The 17,684-nt window shown below is 44.1% G+C and overlaps 1 protein-coding gene across 2 annotated transcripts in view; it reads right to left on the bottom strand.

The window, feature by feature from the left end:
• The window catches only part of Atp8a1 (ATPase phospholipid transporting 8A1), a 213,162-nt gene that overhangs the window by 45,716 nt on the left and 149,762 nt on the right, over nt 1-17,684 (bottom strand). For both annotated transcript variants that reach the window (XM_038327824.2, XM_038327841.1), the window contains 2 exons: nt 4,403-4,586; nt 4,199-4,309 (listed from right to left, as the gene is read on the bottom strand). In XM_038327824.2, coding sequence (XP_038183752.1) covers nt 4,199-4,309; nt 4,403-4,586 — 295 coding nt within the window. The remainder of the gene's footprint in view (nt 1-4,198; nt 4,310-4,402; nt 4,587-17,684) is intronic.

Raw genomic sequence — 17,684 nt, 5'->3', positions numbered from 1 at the left:
TGTACCTCAACATTAGGAGTCCACATCCCAATCTAATGCATAACAAGAATTTTGACAGAGGTGACTTGAGCCAACTACCTAGCAGTTCCAACTAACACAGCAGATGTGGAGTAAAAAGGGATCTTATTTCCATAAAGAAGGGGGTAGGCCGTGTCCTTCCAACAGATGAATTTGAAATGTCCATGGAATAGAGGGAAAGGTGGCATGGACAGCCATCTGTGAGGGTGTGGGCAGGTCCTCGGAAGAGTGGAAGATAGCTTTCTGAACAAATTATCCACATTCCTCAGAGCTGTCCAGAGGAATGTGGAACTTAGACTACCTGGAGGTTCCTTATTATGATACATTTCTGATAACCTAGGGGCCAGATATTAAAAAAATAAACAAATAAAAAACCTGTAAGAGGGCTGGAGAGATGGCTTGGTGGTTAAGAGCATTGCCTGCTCTTCCAAAGGTCCTGAGTTCAATTCCCAGCAACCACATGGTGGCTCACAACCATCTGTAATGAGATCTGGTGCCCTCTTCTGGCCTTCAGGCATACATGCAGAAAGAATATTGTATACACAATAAATAAATAAATAAATATTTTTTTAAAAAACAACAACAACAAAAAAAAAACCTGTAAGAAACCGTGGGGAGCAGAGGAAGCCCTGAGGGAGTGAAGTACTGAGTGAATGCGGGTTGGTGATATGGGCATAGCCACGAGGACGACTCCACAGGCCCAGAGTTAGGGAGGAAACGGCAAAGCTTTCCCCCTGGGGTGAGGCTCAGAGGGACTGGCAAAGCCGTCCTGGGGCCACCAGGTGTGAGTGCTGTGAGTGTAGGCAGAAAATGTCCACCACAGCTTTCTCCCCGGATATTTACAGCTTGAAGACTGTTGGCTTACAGAGACTGCCCTGCAGAGTAGCTGGACCTGCCCCCTAACCCAGAGTAGCTGTATACCATAAACCCCACTTCCTTGTGTATCTATACATAATATCCCTGCCTCCTTCTTTAGGTGTATGCAATAACCCTGCCTCTATGTTCAGCTCTTTCTAATAAGAACACTCAGCTTCTGGGTGATGTGGTTTCTCCAGCAGAGAGCCCAGACCACTCAGCCCCAGCTTTCTATGTTTTTCTTCATTACCTTGTCACTGCCCCCTCCCCCTGCCCTTCTGTTCCAATTCCCAGAGCTATGCAAGGAATTGACAAAGAGCCTTTGAGATGGCTCAGGAGGCAAAGACGCTTGCTGCCAAGACTGAAGATCTAAGTTCTGTAGTAGGAGGCCGCTTGTTTGCTCCCAGCTGCCCAGATCACAAAATAATCACTCAGAAACTATATTATTTGCAATACTGTTTGGCTAATAGCTTAAGCATATTTTTTAGCTTGCTCTTGTATCCTAAACTAACCCATCTCCATTAATCTGTGCATCACCATGTGGCTGTGGCCTACCGGCAAGGTTCTAATACACCTGTCTCCCTGAGGTGGGCTACATGGCTTCTCCTGATTCCACCTTCTTTCTCCCAGCATTCAGTTTAGTTTTCCCTGCCTAGATCTACTCTGCCCTATCATAGGCCAAGGAAGATTTTTTTTTTTATTCATTAATCAATAAAAGCAACACATATACAGAAGAACTTCCCACACTAAAGTTCCATCCCCAGAACCCATGTAATGAACCTGGATAGAATAGATTCCCAAGCTGGGTGATGACACACGCCTTTAATCCTAGCACTTGGGAGGTAGAGGTGGGTGGATCTCTGTGAGTTCAAGCCAGCCTGGTCTACAGAGTGAGTTCTAGGACAGCCAAAGTTACACAGAACAACCCTGTCTTAAAAAACCAAATAAATAACTAAATAAAATAAAATAAAAAAAGAAAACATTCCTGCAAGTTGTCCTCTGATTTTCTGTCTTCTGAAGTTTGTACGTGTCTACATCCATACAAAATAATAAATGCCAAAAAATAAAAAATAACAACTGAGTAACCCTTTCTTGTTTACTTATCCTCCAACACTGTGCTGCTTGTTCTGCTCTGTAGGCCACATACATGTTAGAGCACTTGACATGCATTCAGTCCAAATTAAGATGCACTGAAGTGATGTGGGAAGTCCTTCCGTATATGTATTGCTTTTATTGGTTAATGAATAAAGTTGTTTTGGCCAAAGGCTTAGCAGAGTAAAGCCAGGGAAGAAATCAGAACAGAGATAGAGAAAGAGAGTACACAGAATCAAGGAGATGCCATTGTAGCTACTGAAAGAGATAGACTCTGCAGCTGTCAGAACCTTACAGTTTCATGGCAATACACAGATTACTGGAAATGGGTTAATTTAAGATGTAAGAGTTAGTTAATAAGAAGCCTGAGCTAATAGGCCAGACAATGTTGCAATTAATATAGTTTCTGTGTGTTTATTTGGGCTGGGTGGCTGGAAAACAAATGAGCAGTCTCTGACTACGTTGAAGGCAAAATATGTACAAGATTTCATACACTGAGCACGGAGGAAAGAATGTAGAATGTAATCACAAGTGCAAAAATATTCATAATTTTTACATCGGTGAGGGTGGTGATATTTTTAATTATTAAAATTAAAAATTTTAATAATTAAAATAGACTTAAATAGATTTAAATAGACTTAAATGGACTTAAAATAGAATACTGAAATCAATTGGGTTTTTGTTGTGGCATTTGCTAATGCAGCACCTAGAAAACTTGAAATTACAGGTGCGGCTTCCATTGTCCTCACCAGCCAGCTGCTGGGATTATGGCCTGCGCTTGACGTGGTCTGTCTGTTATTTGATACCAAGTTTGATACCAAAATATCTGCAGGGTAAAACAAAGTTTTAACTCTCTGTGTGTACATACATGTTTACACGTGTGCAGATGCTCATGTGTGTGCATGTGAATGGAGGCCAAAGGTCAGCCTCAGGTATCCTTCCTCAGGAGCCCCCCACTGCTTGTTGGAAACACTGTCCTGGAGCTCACTGAGCAGGCTAGGCTGGCTGGTTAGCTCCAGAGACCTGTTTCTCCAGTGCCTTGATTACAGATGCATACTGCACCATGCCTGCCTTTTTACATGGGCTCTGGAATTCGAACTCAGGTTCTCGGGCTGACAAGTCTTCTACTTTACCAAGGGAGCTCCCCAGACTAAGGCCTCCTCTGTAAGATGATGCTATAGTTGATATATAGAAAGAACCTAGAAATACAATGTTTTAGAGAAATTCCTTATTATCCAAAATCTTGTTATTTGCCAACCCCAGAAACCAAGAGATGGGTAGCAAGAGGTAGAGAAGATCTAAGATGGTGGTTCTCAACCTGTGGGTCACGAGCCCCTTTGGGGGTTGGCCAACCTCTTCACAGAGGTCATGTAGCAGATACCTTGTGTGTTAGATGTTTAAATTACAATTCATAACAGTAGCAAAATTACAGCTATGAAGTAGGAACAAAACTACTTTTATTCTTGGGGGGGTGGGATCATCATAACATGAGGAACTGTATTAAAGGGTTGCAGCATTAGGAAGGCTGAGATCTGCTGATCTAAGACAAGAAGAATACCTGACAGCTAAACCTAGGGCAGATCCTGATTGCACTCATGCGCCTCCCCGAACCAGAGCTAACCATTATTCTTGACTTCATTTTTGTCCTTCCTTGCTTTCATCCCCTCTCCCCATCACCAGGATTGTTACTTTTTTAATACAGTTTTTCACATGTGTTTATTAGCCGTCGGCAGTGGGCTGAAGAAATTCCATACATGCTCAAGCTTTAGAGTCTTCAAAGTTTTAAAAATGGAAACCATCACTCACTAGCAATTCGACTTCGGCTTCCTACCAAAGTCAAAACACTGATGACTATTCTCATGGCTGCTGTCTTATTTGCTTGAACACAATAGACATTATAAAACGTGAAGAAATGGCACAGCAGTCAAGAACACTGACTGTCTTCTGGAGGACCAGGGTTTCAGTCCCCACAATGCCTCACAACCATCTGGAACTCCAGTTCCAGGAGATTTGCCTTGGTCTCTGTGGGTGCTGCAAGCCCATGGTGCACAGACAGACAGACATGCAGGCAAAACACCCGTTCACATAAAACAAAAAACAAATCTTAAAATTGCCTTTTTTCTTAAAAAGTGAGAAGATGAAGTACTTATTAAAGCAACGAGAAAGATCTCCACAAAGAGAGCAGTTAGAATTACGAGTGGGAGGGGCAGGACTAAGTTTAATGCGCTGCTACCTCAATGATGTAGAGCACAATGTTCTTGTAGAAGCAGTACAGGATGCACTTGGAGACTCTGTTGTAATTCCAGGCACCATGAACCATCAGCAGATTCTTCAAATATTTGAACTAGGAGAGGAATGGAAAGACATTAGCATTTTCCTCTTCCCTGCCAGTGGATGGAAAGCAGTGTTGGTGTGTTTCAGAGCTGGGAGGCTTTACCTGAGCTATGGAGTAATCCGAAGAGTTGGCTGCCTGCAAACCTTCATTGCCACTTATCCCAACCCCCACGTGGGCCGTCTGTATCATGCTGACGTCATTTGCTCCATCTCCAATCGCAAGTGTGACGACTTTGACTTGTTTCTTAACCATCTCAACAACCTCGGACTTCTGAAGAGGAGAAACCCTTAAAAAAAAAAAAAAACCAAACACAATAACAAATGATCAGTCAATCCCGTTTCCTGAAAAAAGAAAACAGGAGATGCTGTTTTTGACCAATACGTGAAGCAAAACATCTAGATGATTGGTTTTCTGATGAACTATGAGGGAAGGGTTGCAAATGGTTGGTGTTCTGTGAACCTATCTGTCACTTCAAGGGAAATTTAAAACAAAAAGGATAACAAAAGTCCTAGAAGCAAATCTGTAGGTGATATCCAGGAGACATAATGCTTTCTTAAGCATTTTAAGTGACAACAGAAATTTAATCCAAAGAGAAGGCATAACAAGCTGTTGAGGTGCTAAGAGACAGTTCAGTGGTTAAGAGGATGCATTGTTCTTGCAGAGATAGGAGTCAGTTCCCAGCACCCATATCAAGGGGGCTTAGTCTGTAACTCCAACTCTAGGACATCCGATGCCTTCTTTGGGCCTCTGTGGGGACCTGCCTCTCACAAGCACATTTTCCCTTGTATACATGTACGCAAAAAGCAAAATACATCTAAGACAAACAAAGCCAAACAACCAAATTACTAAATAGGTTCTATTCAGTGTCTTGAAAGGAAAAGTTTGAAACTTCCGAGTGCTAGTCATATGTAAAACAACACAAAACTACTGAAATTAATAGTGGGGAGCTGGCTGGTCTTTCATCCCATTCTCAGACAGCATTGCGAGTATCAAGAAAAGTAAATTATCAGTCTATAGGTTCCATTTTCTTCTTCCAGAGGCACAGAAGAACACGCATGCAGAAATCCAATAGCCTTTTCTGCAAACATGGACCAGGAACAGAAAGCACCAGCGTTTATACTAATATCACATTTGGTATTAAATTTGAGGCATTTTCCATGCATCTTAAAAAGCCATTTTAGAAATAAATGCCAAGATAATGATAGAAACGTTTTAAGACAGAGTGCTTTGGCGGCAGCACAATTAACCTAATCTATTGTCCATACTGCACTGGAAATAGAAAGACAGGAAGACTAAACAGTGAGTCAGTCCAGACAACTATTAAGATAGCAATTAGAGCTGGGTGTGGTGGCGCACACTGGTAATCCCAGCACTTAGAGGCTGATGCAGGAAGGAGGGTCATAAGTTCTAGGCCTGCATGGGCCCCATAGCAAAGTGCTGACACACACCATGGATAAGAAGACACACATGGGTAAGAAGAAGCGACCAAGGTATAAAATGGTTGTGCACAGAAATATCTTAGAGCTATATCACCACCACCACCACTACCACCACCACCTCCTCCTCCACCACCACCACCACCACCACCACCACCACCACCACCACCACCACCACCACCACCACCACCACCATCATCTTGAGACATCTGAGGCAGTATCAGCTCAAGCTGGGCTTGAATTAGTTATGTAGCTGAGGCTCATTTGACTTCCATTTTCCCGATACGAGATTATAGCACGCGCCAGTCCACCTCAGTCAGAGATAAAGTCTTTATTAAAGTAACCACCACAGATGTGTAACAAATACTTGCTGAAATACCTTGCAAATCACTTGCTATTCTTTTGAAAAATAAAGGCCATTTAAGGAACGGATCGGTCTTTACATGCACTCTGGATTTTGCTGATAATCCCCAGCAGTGGGAACTCCACACAAATCTGTGCCTTGAGGAGGCTCTACTGCCCAGAGGAAGGGAGCAAGCTAGGAGTGAGCTACGGGCAGCTCTGAATCCTGCTGGAAGTTGGAGAAGCCCAGCTCGAGCAGAGTCACTGGCAGAGTGGTCCAGTTGCCTCCTCTGCTCTCAGAGGCTGATCCAGAAGAGAAACTGGTAAACAGCTGCCATCTCAAGAAATTATTTTTAATTTTTCTCTTTGGATTCCCTTTCGGAGTCTGGCAACGGTACAGAACGACACAGCTCTGAACTCAACCAGAGAATGAATATCAGGCTACTAATGGCTCATTTCAGCGTCTGCCTCCATTTCTCTTCAAAGCAATTTTCATTCCATTTTCACGTTTTATTTAATTTTTCTTAACAGGCTAATATAAATTGGTAAGACCACTGGCCCTAGGCCAACAAGGCTTTGAACACGGGCTTCGGTTGACATTTGGTAAATGTCAGAAAAGAATGCTCACCAGTAATGCTACAGAAAGCAAATGGCAGTGGGCATGAATGAAGGGAAGCATTTGAGAACATTTATCAAGCTCCCTTGAACGGCTCCCAGTCTACACACATTATAAAACCACACTGTGGAGCAAGGACATTGTGGAGCCTTTTTATGAACTGAACCCCACATAGTGAGCTAAACCAGTGACCTACAGGAGCTTCAGAAAGAACTACACTGAACCTTTTGTCCCTTCTTCTCGGTGATCACAGCCAGCGACTGCCGTCTCTGCTCCACACTGTGATAGCTGGTTTTCTTAGCCATAGCTTTCTTTAGATTATCTCAGTGATCTAGCAAGTATTTAATTAATGGCAAGTGCACTGAGATACACAACCTTGGTAAGTATGTCACATAACAAGCACAACCTGGAAGGCACCAAGTCAACTCACAGAAGCAGAAGAGCGTGTGTGTGTGTGCACCGCATTATGTCCAGGCTGTGGCAGAGGGTGCTGGGGCAGCTGGTGGCCGTTCTGAGAGACGGGCGTGCTTCAGGGGGGGATTCTGGCTAGTAAAACTAAAATCAGCAATCAAGATTTTGAACGAGGTGTGTTATGTGTGAGTACACGTGTGTGCTAAAGCACGCACCAGCAGTCAGAGGATCATCCCGAATGCTGGGTCCTCCCTCTTTGTTTGAGACAGGATCTCTTTTTGCTTTTGTTGCTCACTGCCGGGTATGGCAGACTACCTGGCAGTAACCTTCCAGGGATTTCCTGCTCTCTGCCTCCCATCTCACTCCAACATTGTTAGGATTCCACACACATGTTGCTGTGCGTGCTGGGGATTTGAACTCAGATCTCAGGTATACATAGCAAATACTTTACCCACTGAGCCCACGGAAGATTCTTGTCCTTCAAATCCAAAACCTGAAACTTTCTGGGTGCCAATATGATGTTGGAAATTCAACATCAGATCTCATGTGACAAGTCACAGTCAAAACACATTGAAATATATAAAATTATCTGCTGGCCCCATGTTTCAGGCTTATGTAAAACCTTATAATAATTTATATTATAATATTATCAATTACTCAAGTATTTAATTAACAATTAATTGATTGTAAATAATATATAATATAATGAGATAATTTTTATGAAATATGAATATTTAGATTTGGGGCTCACCTTCACAGTAGCTCATTATCTATAAGCACATATTCCACATTTGAGAATCCTGAGTTCTGAAGCATGCAGAACCCTAGCATTTCAGAGGAGGGACACTCACATGGGTGCTGTTTTTAAGGCAACTACTTTAAAAGTGGCTTCTTGATACACAGGGTGGGGACATGGGGGTGCACAAGAAAGCGAGCATAATGTGACTCCCAGGCTTCTGCCGCATTAGTTCCTTGAATGCACTGGAACCAGAACTCTGAGAGAAATAAACACCTTCTCCCTTCGGTTGCTTTTGTTAGGATGTTTTATCAAAGAACCAGGAAAGGAAACTAAGAGAAATGGGTATGGCACACAGCCTCTCCATAGTTTGCCTGAACTTAATAATTCCAGATGACAGGAGACCCCTCCTTGACAAGGACAGGAGATCACTGCACATTCATGAGCACAAGGCAGATTTTTTTTCCTGCACTCAGGTTCCACAGAGCATGGTCCTTCCAGCTCTTCAAAGGTTACTACACCCCTCACCAGGATTTGCTTTCTTGATTTTGCACATGCTTTTGGAGTTCTACAATTTCTACGATGGCTTAGAGCAAAGATGCCACATAGCTATTTAATTCTTCCTAGTGCTTATCATGAACTCTATGTCCAGGGCTGGGAGTATCGAAGCCTTCAGCTTTCTAAGTACCAACAGTGATACATAATACACAAGCGTCAGAACAATGCTGTTTTCTTCTCCCAGATGTGTATACGTCTGTATGTGCACACAGTTTGTCTTACTTGTGGGCTTTCAGCAAGACTGAAATGATTCAAGCCTGTCTTCCACGGTTGCCTTTTCTTTTCTGGAAGCAGTAAGTTGACTCTACTGTGAAGGATTACTAACGTAGCATGGGCTGCGAAGGTCTGCTTTTCTTCCTGCACACCACAAGCAGAGGGTGGTCCCTTGTGGTGTAACCTAGCGGTGAGCTGAATGCAGTATGCTTCTCAGATATTATTCTGGCTGCAATGTCTGCACATGTTATTCATTATTGTTCTCATTTGTTATATAGTAACTTTCAGAGCCCTGTGAACATTAGAACAGAGAGCATAGGAATGTTTTGTCATTCAAGCTAAGACGTATATAGGTGGTCTATTTAAAAAGTTATTTTTACGTATTTGAGTGTTTTGCCTGCATGGGTGTCTAGTGCCAGTGGAGTCCAGACAGGGTATTGGATCCCCTGGAGACAGTTGTAAGCCTCCATGTGGGTGCTGGGAATCAAACTTGGGTCCTCTGGAAAAGCATCCAGTGCTCTTAATCACTGAGCCATCTCTCCAGGCCCAGGTGGTCTATCTTTTTTTCCCAGGTAGTCTATCTTATACAGGTTTTGTTTTGCACTCATTTAATGGGAATAATTATCTTTCTGAATAGAATATGGATAATGATTATATCTATATGCATCTATACAGTCTAAAGAATTCTGTGAGGACTTTTTATGGGTAGCTGAAAGACTTATGCTATAAACTTAAAGTTAAGAACATTATATTATCGGTACAATTTTAAATGTATAGGTGGGATTGGTTTTTTTTTGGGGGGGGGTTATCATCCTAAAACATAATTTAGTATGATTAATTATCATATTCCTTTCAGCCACCCATAAAAGGTAAAACCCTCAGGAACATGGAGAGCTACAGTTGCAGTTCCCACTGTAATAACAGACTCTCACCGAAGCATCTTAGAGGAGGAAATACTATTTCTGTTTCTATCAACAGAGGAAGTCAGGGCAGCAACTCAATAGGAGCTGGAAGCAGAAACCTGGGGGATGCTGCTTGCGGGCTTGCTCCCTGACTCCCAGCTCACACTCAGCTTTCCGATCCAGCCCAGGACACCTGCCTAGGATGCTGACACCCCTATTGGGCTGGGCTCTCCTCCATCAGTTAATAGTAATCAAGACAATCCCCACCCACAGTGCCCATAGGTCAGCCCAATCTGGGCCATCTTTCAATTGAAACTCCCTTCTTAGGTGATTTTAGGCTGTATCGAGATGGCAATTCAAGCTAACTAGGGTAATTAGCTATCATAACGTGTTTTATGCACGCAGTAACCAAACTTTGGTTGTTAAGCGTGAGGCTCACTCCTGGCTGCTATTTAGAAGTCAGCCAGGATGCGTTTTGCTCCCCTTTTCTACTTTCTTCCTTAGCTCTCTCCTGTGAATATCAGTCTATTCTCCATCGAGCCGTATCAGGTTGACTAATAATGTGGTTACAAAAAGACAGAAAAACCTAATTTGATCTTACTGGTTTCCTTTTTAACTAAAATTTGTAAGGGTCATTAATAATGCTTTGAGCTGAGAAGACATTAATTAATATGTGGCCAAACCACATACCAAAGTTACATGTGTACTGGAACAGTGCTAGAAGCTCATGGAGGATTCAATCCTGGAAGGAAAACATCAGCTGATGCAGCAAATCCTAGGGCTATTTAGCATATGGCGCATAGTGAAACATTCAACCACCCCTGTGAAAGAAAACCATGCTATTCAAATGACCGGCGAGCAAGTACCCGCCTAGCCTCCAAAACCAACATCAGTTGATATTCTGTGCACTCAAAGGTACGGAAGAGACTTTACAATGCAGAAGCCAAGGTTGCAGAAATAACACACAGATAGCTCTTCTTGGGGGAAGAAAGAAAAATGGAACAGCAACTTCTGAAGACTTCCTTTCTGAGGCACAGTGTTTCTTGTGGAGTGTACACTTACATATAGATCAAACACCGTGCCTTCAGTTTCAACGGTCCAGACGATATTTTCCACAGGGATCGTTCATATAGGTCGCACATATCTGAGGGCTGTGGTGCGCACGCTGCATCTCAGCAAACCGAAACTGGCATTTAGGCCTTACAACGGGCACGAAAAAGAAAGCTGCTCCCAGTGGGAAATTTTATTGTAATGTTTACACCAAGATCAGAGTTTGGCATAGGCTAAGGTCTGCACTGTAGCTCAGTGGAAGAGTGTATGTCTGGTGAGCACGACTCCCCCGGTTCAATCTCAAGTACAGAGAAAGCCTACCCACAGCTGCTTTCGAAAAGACTTGCTTCCAGCTGCAGGAGGTTACAGTGGGTACCAACTCCTCTCTCGTACCTCAATCGGCAAGTTGTCCCTATGTACCCTTTTCTCACTTTTCTGGGCCCTTGCTGACACATCTGTGCTTCAAAACCATCCCTCCTGAGGGTGGATATGGGAGCAGGGAAGCATATATCTTAATTTAAGGAGCCACCTGAGGGTTGTCAAGAGACTTGACCCTAGAGGGGTTCCCAGGTTTCCAGGGAGACGCCCCCAGTTGGTTCCTTGGGCAGCTGAGGAGAGGGAGCCTGAAAAGGCCAGTTCCTATAGCCATACTGATGAATTTCTTGCATATCACCATAGAACCTCCACCTGGCGATAGATGAAGAAAATGACAGAGCCCCACATTGGAGCACCGGACTGAGCTCCCAAGGTCCTGATGAGGAGCAGAAGGAGAGAGAACATGAGAAAGAAAGTCAGGACCGTGAGGGAACCTCCATCTGGCGATAGATGGGGAAAATGACTGAGCCCCACATTGGAGCACCGGACTGAGCTCCCAAGGTCCTGATGAGGAGCAGAAGGAGAGAGAACATGAGAAAGAAAGTCAGAAACGTGAGGGGTGCGTTCACTCATGGAGACGGTGGGACAGAACTAATGGGAGATCACCAACTCCAGTTGGAATGGGACTGATGGATCATGCGACCAAACCCGTCTCTCTGAATGTGGCCAACAGTGGGGGCTGACTGAGAAGCAAAGGACAATGGCGCTGGGCTCTGATTCTTCTGCATGGACGGGCTCTGTGGGAGCCTTCTCAGCTTGGTTGATCACCTTCCTGGACCTGGGGGGAGTTGGGAGGACCTTGGTCTTAGCATAGAGTAGGGAACCCTGATGGCTCCTTGGCCTTGAGAGGAAGGGAGGGGAGGCATGGGTGGAGGGGAGGGGAGGGAAGGGGAAGAAGGAGGGGAGGGAAGGGGAAGGAGGAGGGGAGGGAAGGGGGAGGAGGAGGGGAGGAGATGGAAATTTTTAAATATAAAAAAATAAACCATGAGAAAAAAAACCCATCCCTCCTGTAGGGCGCCTTCCCTTTCTCTCTGCTCCATGCCCCGGAGCTGCCAGAAAGTCTTCCCTACCTTTCGAGCTGTTTCCCACACGTGGAGCTCCAGCAGAGCTTGGAACTCAGACTTCCTTTAATTTTCCTTGAGCAACACATCTATTAAAATGAAGATAAGCACCAGAACCCATCATGGGCTCCTAATGAATTCCGCCTCCCTTTTTAACACAGCAGGGTCCGCAGGTTGAGAGACCGTCGAAACATCCCCCACTGCGTATATCATGTCCTTAGCAAATCTGAGCTGAGGAAACCATAGGTAATGTATTGGGTGATTGCTATTTGGCTGAAGGCTACAACAGAGTTCTGGTTTATCAGCTGGTGCCAAGCTTGGTGGGGAATTCTTAGGGGAGAGCTGCAAAGTTCAGTATTTACCATCGACGAAAAGCAAAGGCCTCCTAAGGATCTGGAAGCACTGAGATACATATGCACATTGGAAGTCAGTAAAATATAAAACAGAAAGGACAAGCTGAGTAAGAGAAGATGTAATTTAAGATGGGTGGAGATGGAAATCAAGGTAGCAGCTACCGGTAAGCAACGGCAACCCGAGGGGCTCCTTGGACACCGGCCATGCTGGGGTGAGCTGCCTGTGGACTGTGTAAAAACGTGCTGAATATGCACACACAGTGTTTCTAGTACAAGTAGCTGTGACTGAAGTGTGTGATGTGTGTCTCTGCACTGCTGAGGTAGCTTTTCTAGAGTCTCACCTGATGCTACCATACTGAAAGTTTCAGCAAGCAGCATTTGGTAGCTCTTAGGTTTCTTGTCTGTTCTCAGGAAGTTCATGCAAACGTGGACTTTCCTGGCGTAGCGCATCAGAAGTGGCTACCACCTACAACAAGACCCATAGTTCCTTCAGCATCCCTTAGTAGAGGTGGAAGAGCAAATGAAAGGAGCAAGCGTCAAGCAGAGGATTATGTTAAAGCAAAATATGGGCATTTTATGAAGCTATACAACCCACTCGGTATATCCTTTCGTCAGGCTTCTATAAGAGAAACTGTCTCTCCCACAGTTCCAACATTTATTCAGATTTTCTTGGAATACAGGGTTGACGTTCATTAACAGTTTGTAAGTGTTCTCAAAGTAAACATCTGTCTGGCATCCATTGGTGTGCACATTTGCTTTTTCTTTGAGGAATGTCTGTTGAGTATTTACTGGCTTCATTTGTGCTTTCTAGATACCTCTTAAGTAGGACATTTATTTAGAGATGTCCTTGAGCTAAAGACAATCCCCAAAGACTCAGGAAGTAGATCTTCCTTGACCCCCCCTTTTAGTCAACATACTTATGTCACAACAGAAAATTTACAAAGTGTCCCTTTAGGCCTCTTCTTGGCAGATGGCATTGGGCAGAGTAAGGCAAAAGGTTTTGCCTGGGAATGCCACTCTACGCAACAACGCTTACTGAATTCAAGTGGACTTCTTTCTTTCTTTCTTTCTTTCTTTCTTTCTTTCTTTCTTTCTTTCTTTCTTTCTTTCTTTCTTTCTTTCTTAAAAATCTACTATGGGGGAAATAGCCTAAAAGGGGGTTAAGCTTTGATTAGAGATGTTGCAAGTAGAGAAAAATGCTTACTTCAATTTAACTTCTGCTTTCCAGGAGACATGAGTACATAAATTATGTAGCAGAACGGTGATTACTAGACAGTCTAAAAGCTGGAGGCTCTAAGCCAATTTTCAACCAACTGTCACAGAACGTAAGTTTCAAAATATGTTTAAACTAAACTGACAACTACAGGGGGAAAAAAAGTAAGACTCTTTGAAAAGCTGGGTTATGTGAACTGATGAGGACCTCGGAGACCACACTCTATTTAACACAGCGATACTGCTCTGTGGCCTTCCCACTCTTCTGGAGGGAAGGGTCAGAGGAAGAACAGCTGTATCCCCAGACCAGGAGCTAAGCAACAGAGAGGCGCAGAGCAGCCAACAGAAGCAGAGTTCATCTAAACACTGCAAGGGTGACAGGCAGGTCTCTGAGCAGGGCTCCCGAGCTGGGGTAGGAAGGTACTGTAGGAAGGAATGTGTGAGCATGAGCTCCCTGTTTCCGCCTCTCAGTAGCTCTCTTCTACCTGCTCCAGGCAGCTGGGCCCCCTGGAGGATTTTATCGCTGCTACCATTTTTCAATCTCATCGTGTTGCAGAGAGAGTGATTTAATTCAGTGTCTAAGGTGCCAGAGAGGTAGAGCAAGCACACATTTCCTGAATCCCCAGTCAAAATAGCATCATTTGCCAGGCGGTGGTGGCACACACCTTCAATACCAGTAGTCGGCAGGCAGAGGCAGGTGGATCTCTGAGTTCGAGGCCAGCCTGGTCTACAGAGAGAGTTCCAGGACAGCCAGGGCTACACAGAGAAACTAAAAAGGAAAAACAAAGCAAGCAAGCAAACAAACAAACATCAAAACAGCAACAAAAACTCCACAAACAAACAAATGCATTCTGCAAACCAGCATTATGCTAATATATAAATGAGAAGACTTAGGGCGAGAACATGTCAATGGAGACCACACTTTCATTCCCTGCCATCCAGACCCGAATAATTACACAGAATCTATATTAATTACAGCACTGCTTGGTTAAGGTCTTGGGTGTATTCCGAGCTAGCTCTTACATCTTAAATTAATCCATTTCTATTAATCTGTGTATCACCACGAGGCTGTGGCCTACCAGTAGGGTTTCCAGCACCTGACTCCTTCAGCAGCTACACGGCATACTCTTTGACTCTGCCTTCTCTCTCTCTCTTTCTCTCTCTCTCTCTCTCTCTCTCTCTCTCTCTCTCTCTCTCTCTCTCTCTTTCCTCTCTCTGTTTGGATTTTCCGTCTGGCTTTACTTTGCTAAGTCATTGGCCAAAACAGCTTCTTTATTAGCCAGTGGTAACAAAACATATTCATAGCATACAGAGCACACGTCAAAAGCATTAGCAACTGAAGTCAGGATTATTTATCTAGATTCTAGAACCTCAGGATAGCTCTTGATTTAGCTGTTTCCACAAATCCCCATGAGTCCTGGAGCAAACATTGTTTTCCGTAAAGAGCAGCAGGTCATCTATGAAACGGTAATGGTCCACACCATCCTGTATTAAGCACGTGTGTCTGCTCCCGATGAAGGAGGTGAACCAGAACTTTCTTTTGTTCTTCAAAAGCAGCTGAAAGGACATGCTAGCACATGTCTGTGATTCTAGGATTTGGGAGGAGGAGGAGGAACGAGGACCAGGAATTCAAGGCTAGCCTAGGGTACATAGTGAGCTCAAGGCTAGCCTGGAATTCAGGAGACCATGTCTCTAGATCAGCCAATTAAACAACCAACTGAACAATCAGCATATTTGTGATCATGCCAAGTAAGAAGCAGTGGCCCTGGGCAAGGGAATACAAGGGAAGAAATACTGGAAGGGGATGCTTATGTTGACATGCTGAAAGCAAGAAGCTCTTGGAAGTTAATTGCCCAACAGTAAACACAAAAGTTGCATAGTGTTTGTTATAGGACCCAGCCATGACAAGCTCAATAGAGGCCTGAGTCTCAGAAGTTTACCCTAAGGCAATATCTGGTTCCAAGAAAGACTACAAGATCATCCAAGAACAGACCATCCAAAGGAAATTCCTAATATTACAACCATTGTAGATAGGATTGCCTGCCAGCACACACCCGTCGCTTTTTTCCAGGACACCCCTAGACGAATGTCAGCCAATCAGGGGTCCTAAACCTTAGAACTCTCTCAGCCCTACCTTTGTTATTATAAAAATCCAACCTCAACTGAGCTTGGGGCTCTCTGATCACGCCAGTATGTTGGACACACAGAGAATCTGAGTTCACAAACATCTGTGAACACAGCGCTTGCTAGACTGATAAAAACAAGGCTATGTTCACTGTTTTGATTTCAGGTACACACACACACACACACACACACACACACTTTTTTTTTCTTGAAGTATAACATTAGCCCATACTCTGTAATACAAAACCAGGACTCAAATGCCTTGGATAATTTTGGTTGGGTGGATTAGTTCTGTCTGTGAACAGTCCCCTCGGAAAACAGGGGTGACTGAGAGATGCAATGACTACTGACAGAGGCCAGCAGCTTCTTTTAATTCAGTGGGAGGCTGGGGGGATGGAAAGCCCATTTTTGTAACCGTGGCAACTGGGCCAACACTAAAGCCTCTTTCTGAACTGGGTGCTGATGTCAGAAGAAATCTGATAGAATCCTGAAGACAAAGTGAATGAGAGACTCATTATCTGTTCTGGGAAGATTTTCCTTGCTGTTCCAGTAGACCGTAGTAGATGGTCCACCTCTTAATTATCTTTATGTATGTGGACTGACAAGCAGTGGGCTGGAAAGGAGTCTCAATTTGAGGAACAACCTCAAAGGGTTAGCATGAGCACGAAGGAACTTGGGAAACAGCATCATTACAGGATTTTGAAATAAGAATCAATATTTATCTGAGCATCACTCCTCTACCAGAATAAAATCTAGAGTGTCCTGAGGCTGGGAGATCACGAGAAATGAGGAGTGACCCTGGGGTTCATTCTTCAAGGACCATACACAGGCTCACTCCACATTCCCCAGCTGTGATAGGAACATCATTACACTAAGGTCAGTACGAGGAATGAGAAAAACATGATCCCCACCAGTGGTTTCTATGTGAAGAGGCACCAGGCCAAGGGGGTGCACAGGCATTAATCCGGCTGGGGCACTGATGTAATTATAATTATGTGTTTCGACACGCCGCAGAGCCAGGCCAGAAGCTTCTCTTTAGGGAAAAGGGTATGAAGGTAATTGGAATTTTAAAAAAAAGTCAAAAAAAGATATTTTTATTAAAGCAACATCAAAATCCTGAATAGAACCAAGTGTCTGCCATTCAAAGCCCCCAAACACCCATAAAACAGATGATGTGGGATTCCCCTCTGTATGCTGTGAATACTATTGGTTAATAAAGAAAACCGTCTTGGGCCTGCACAGGAAATAGAGGTAGGTGGGGAAGACTAAATTCTGGGAGAAAGGAGGCAGAGTCAGAGAGAAGCCATGGAGCCGCTGCCAGAGCCGGACATGCTGAAACTTTGCCAGTAAGCCACTACCACATGGCAATACACAGATGAATGGAGATTGGGTAAATTAATATGTAAGAGTTAGCCAATAAGAAGCTAGAGTTAATGGGCTAAGCAGTGATTTAAATAATACAGTTTCTGTGTAATTATTTCAGGGCCAAGCAGCTGGGAACTAAGTAGCGGCCGCCTTACTACAAGCAGAGGCAGCCAAGGAGAGGGGAAGCAGCCACACACATCTTTATAAGGACAGTGTCAGCACTGAGCTGCTGGTGCATGGCAGGGTGAATCCCTTCCCGATCCCTGGCCTGCAAGAGCTCTGAGGTCCATATGACTTATCATCCTCCAGGACAAGGATCTTCAGAGAGAATTTCACAGGCACAGAACATATTTCTTCTCCCTCGACTCTGCTTTTTCTAGTGTTCCTCTGTTTTTGTTTAATTCTGTGGTTTATCTTCTTGAAGAACGGAGGGAACGCATGAAGCTCTGCTGCTGGGTCTGCTGCATCAGGAAAACTGGCCTCCTGCATCTTTCAGACCAACTGATTATGCATGCAGTAGAGTGGACAGAGACAGCAAGGAGAGCAGGTAGCAAGTCATCCATGTACCTGGTCAGTGCAATACCCACGCCAAGCATATAGTAGGCATGCCACCAATGCTAACTTCAGCCA

The sequence above is a fragment of the Arvicola amphibius genome, chromosome 1 (genome assembly GCF_903992535.2).
Source record: "Arvicola amphibius chromosome 1, mArvAmp1.2, whole genome shotgun sequence".
NCBI classification, from domain to species: domain Eukaryota; kingdom Metazoa; phylum Chordata; class Mammalia; order Rodentia; family Cricetidae; genus Arvicola; species Arvicola amphibius.
The sequence above is the reverse complement of the archived record's forward strand: the minus strand, read 5'-3'. Positions and strand labels throughout refer to the sequence as shown.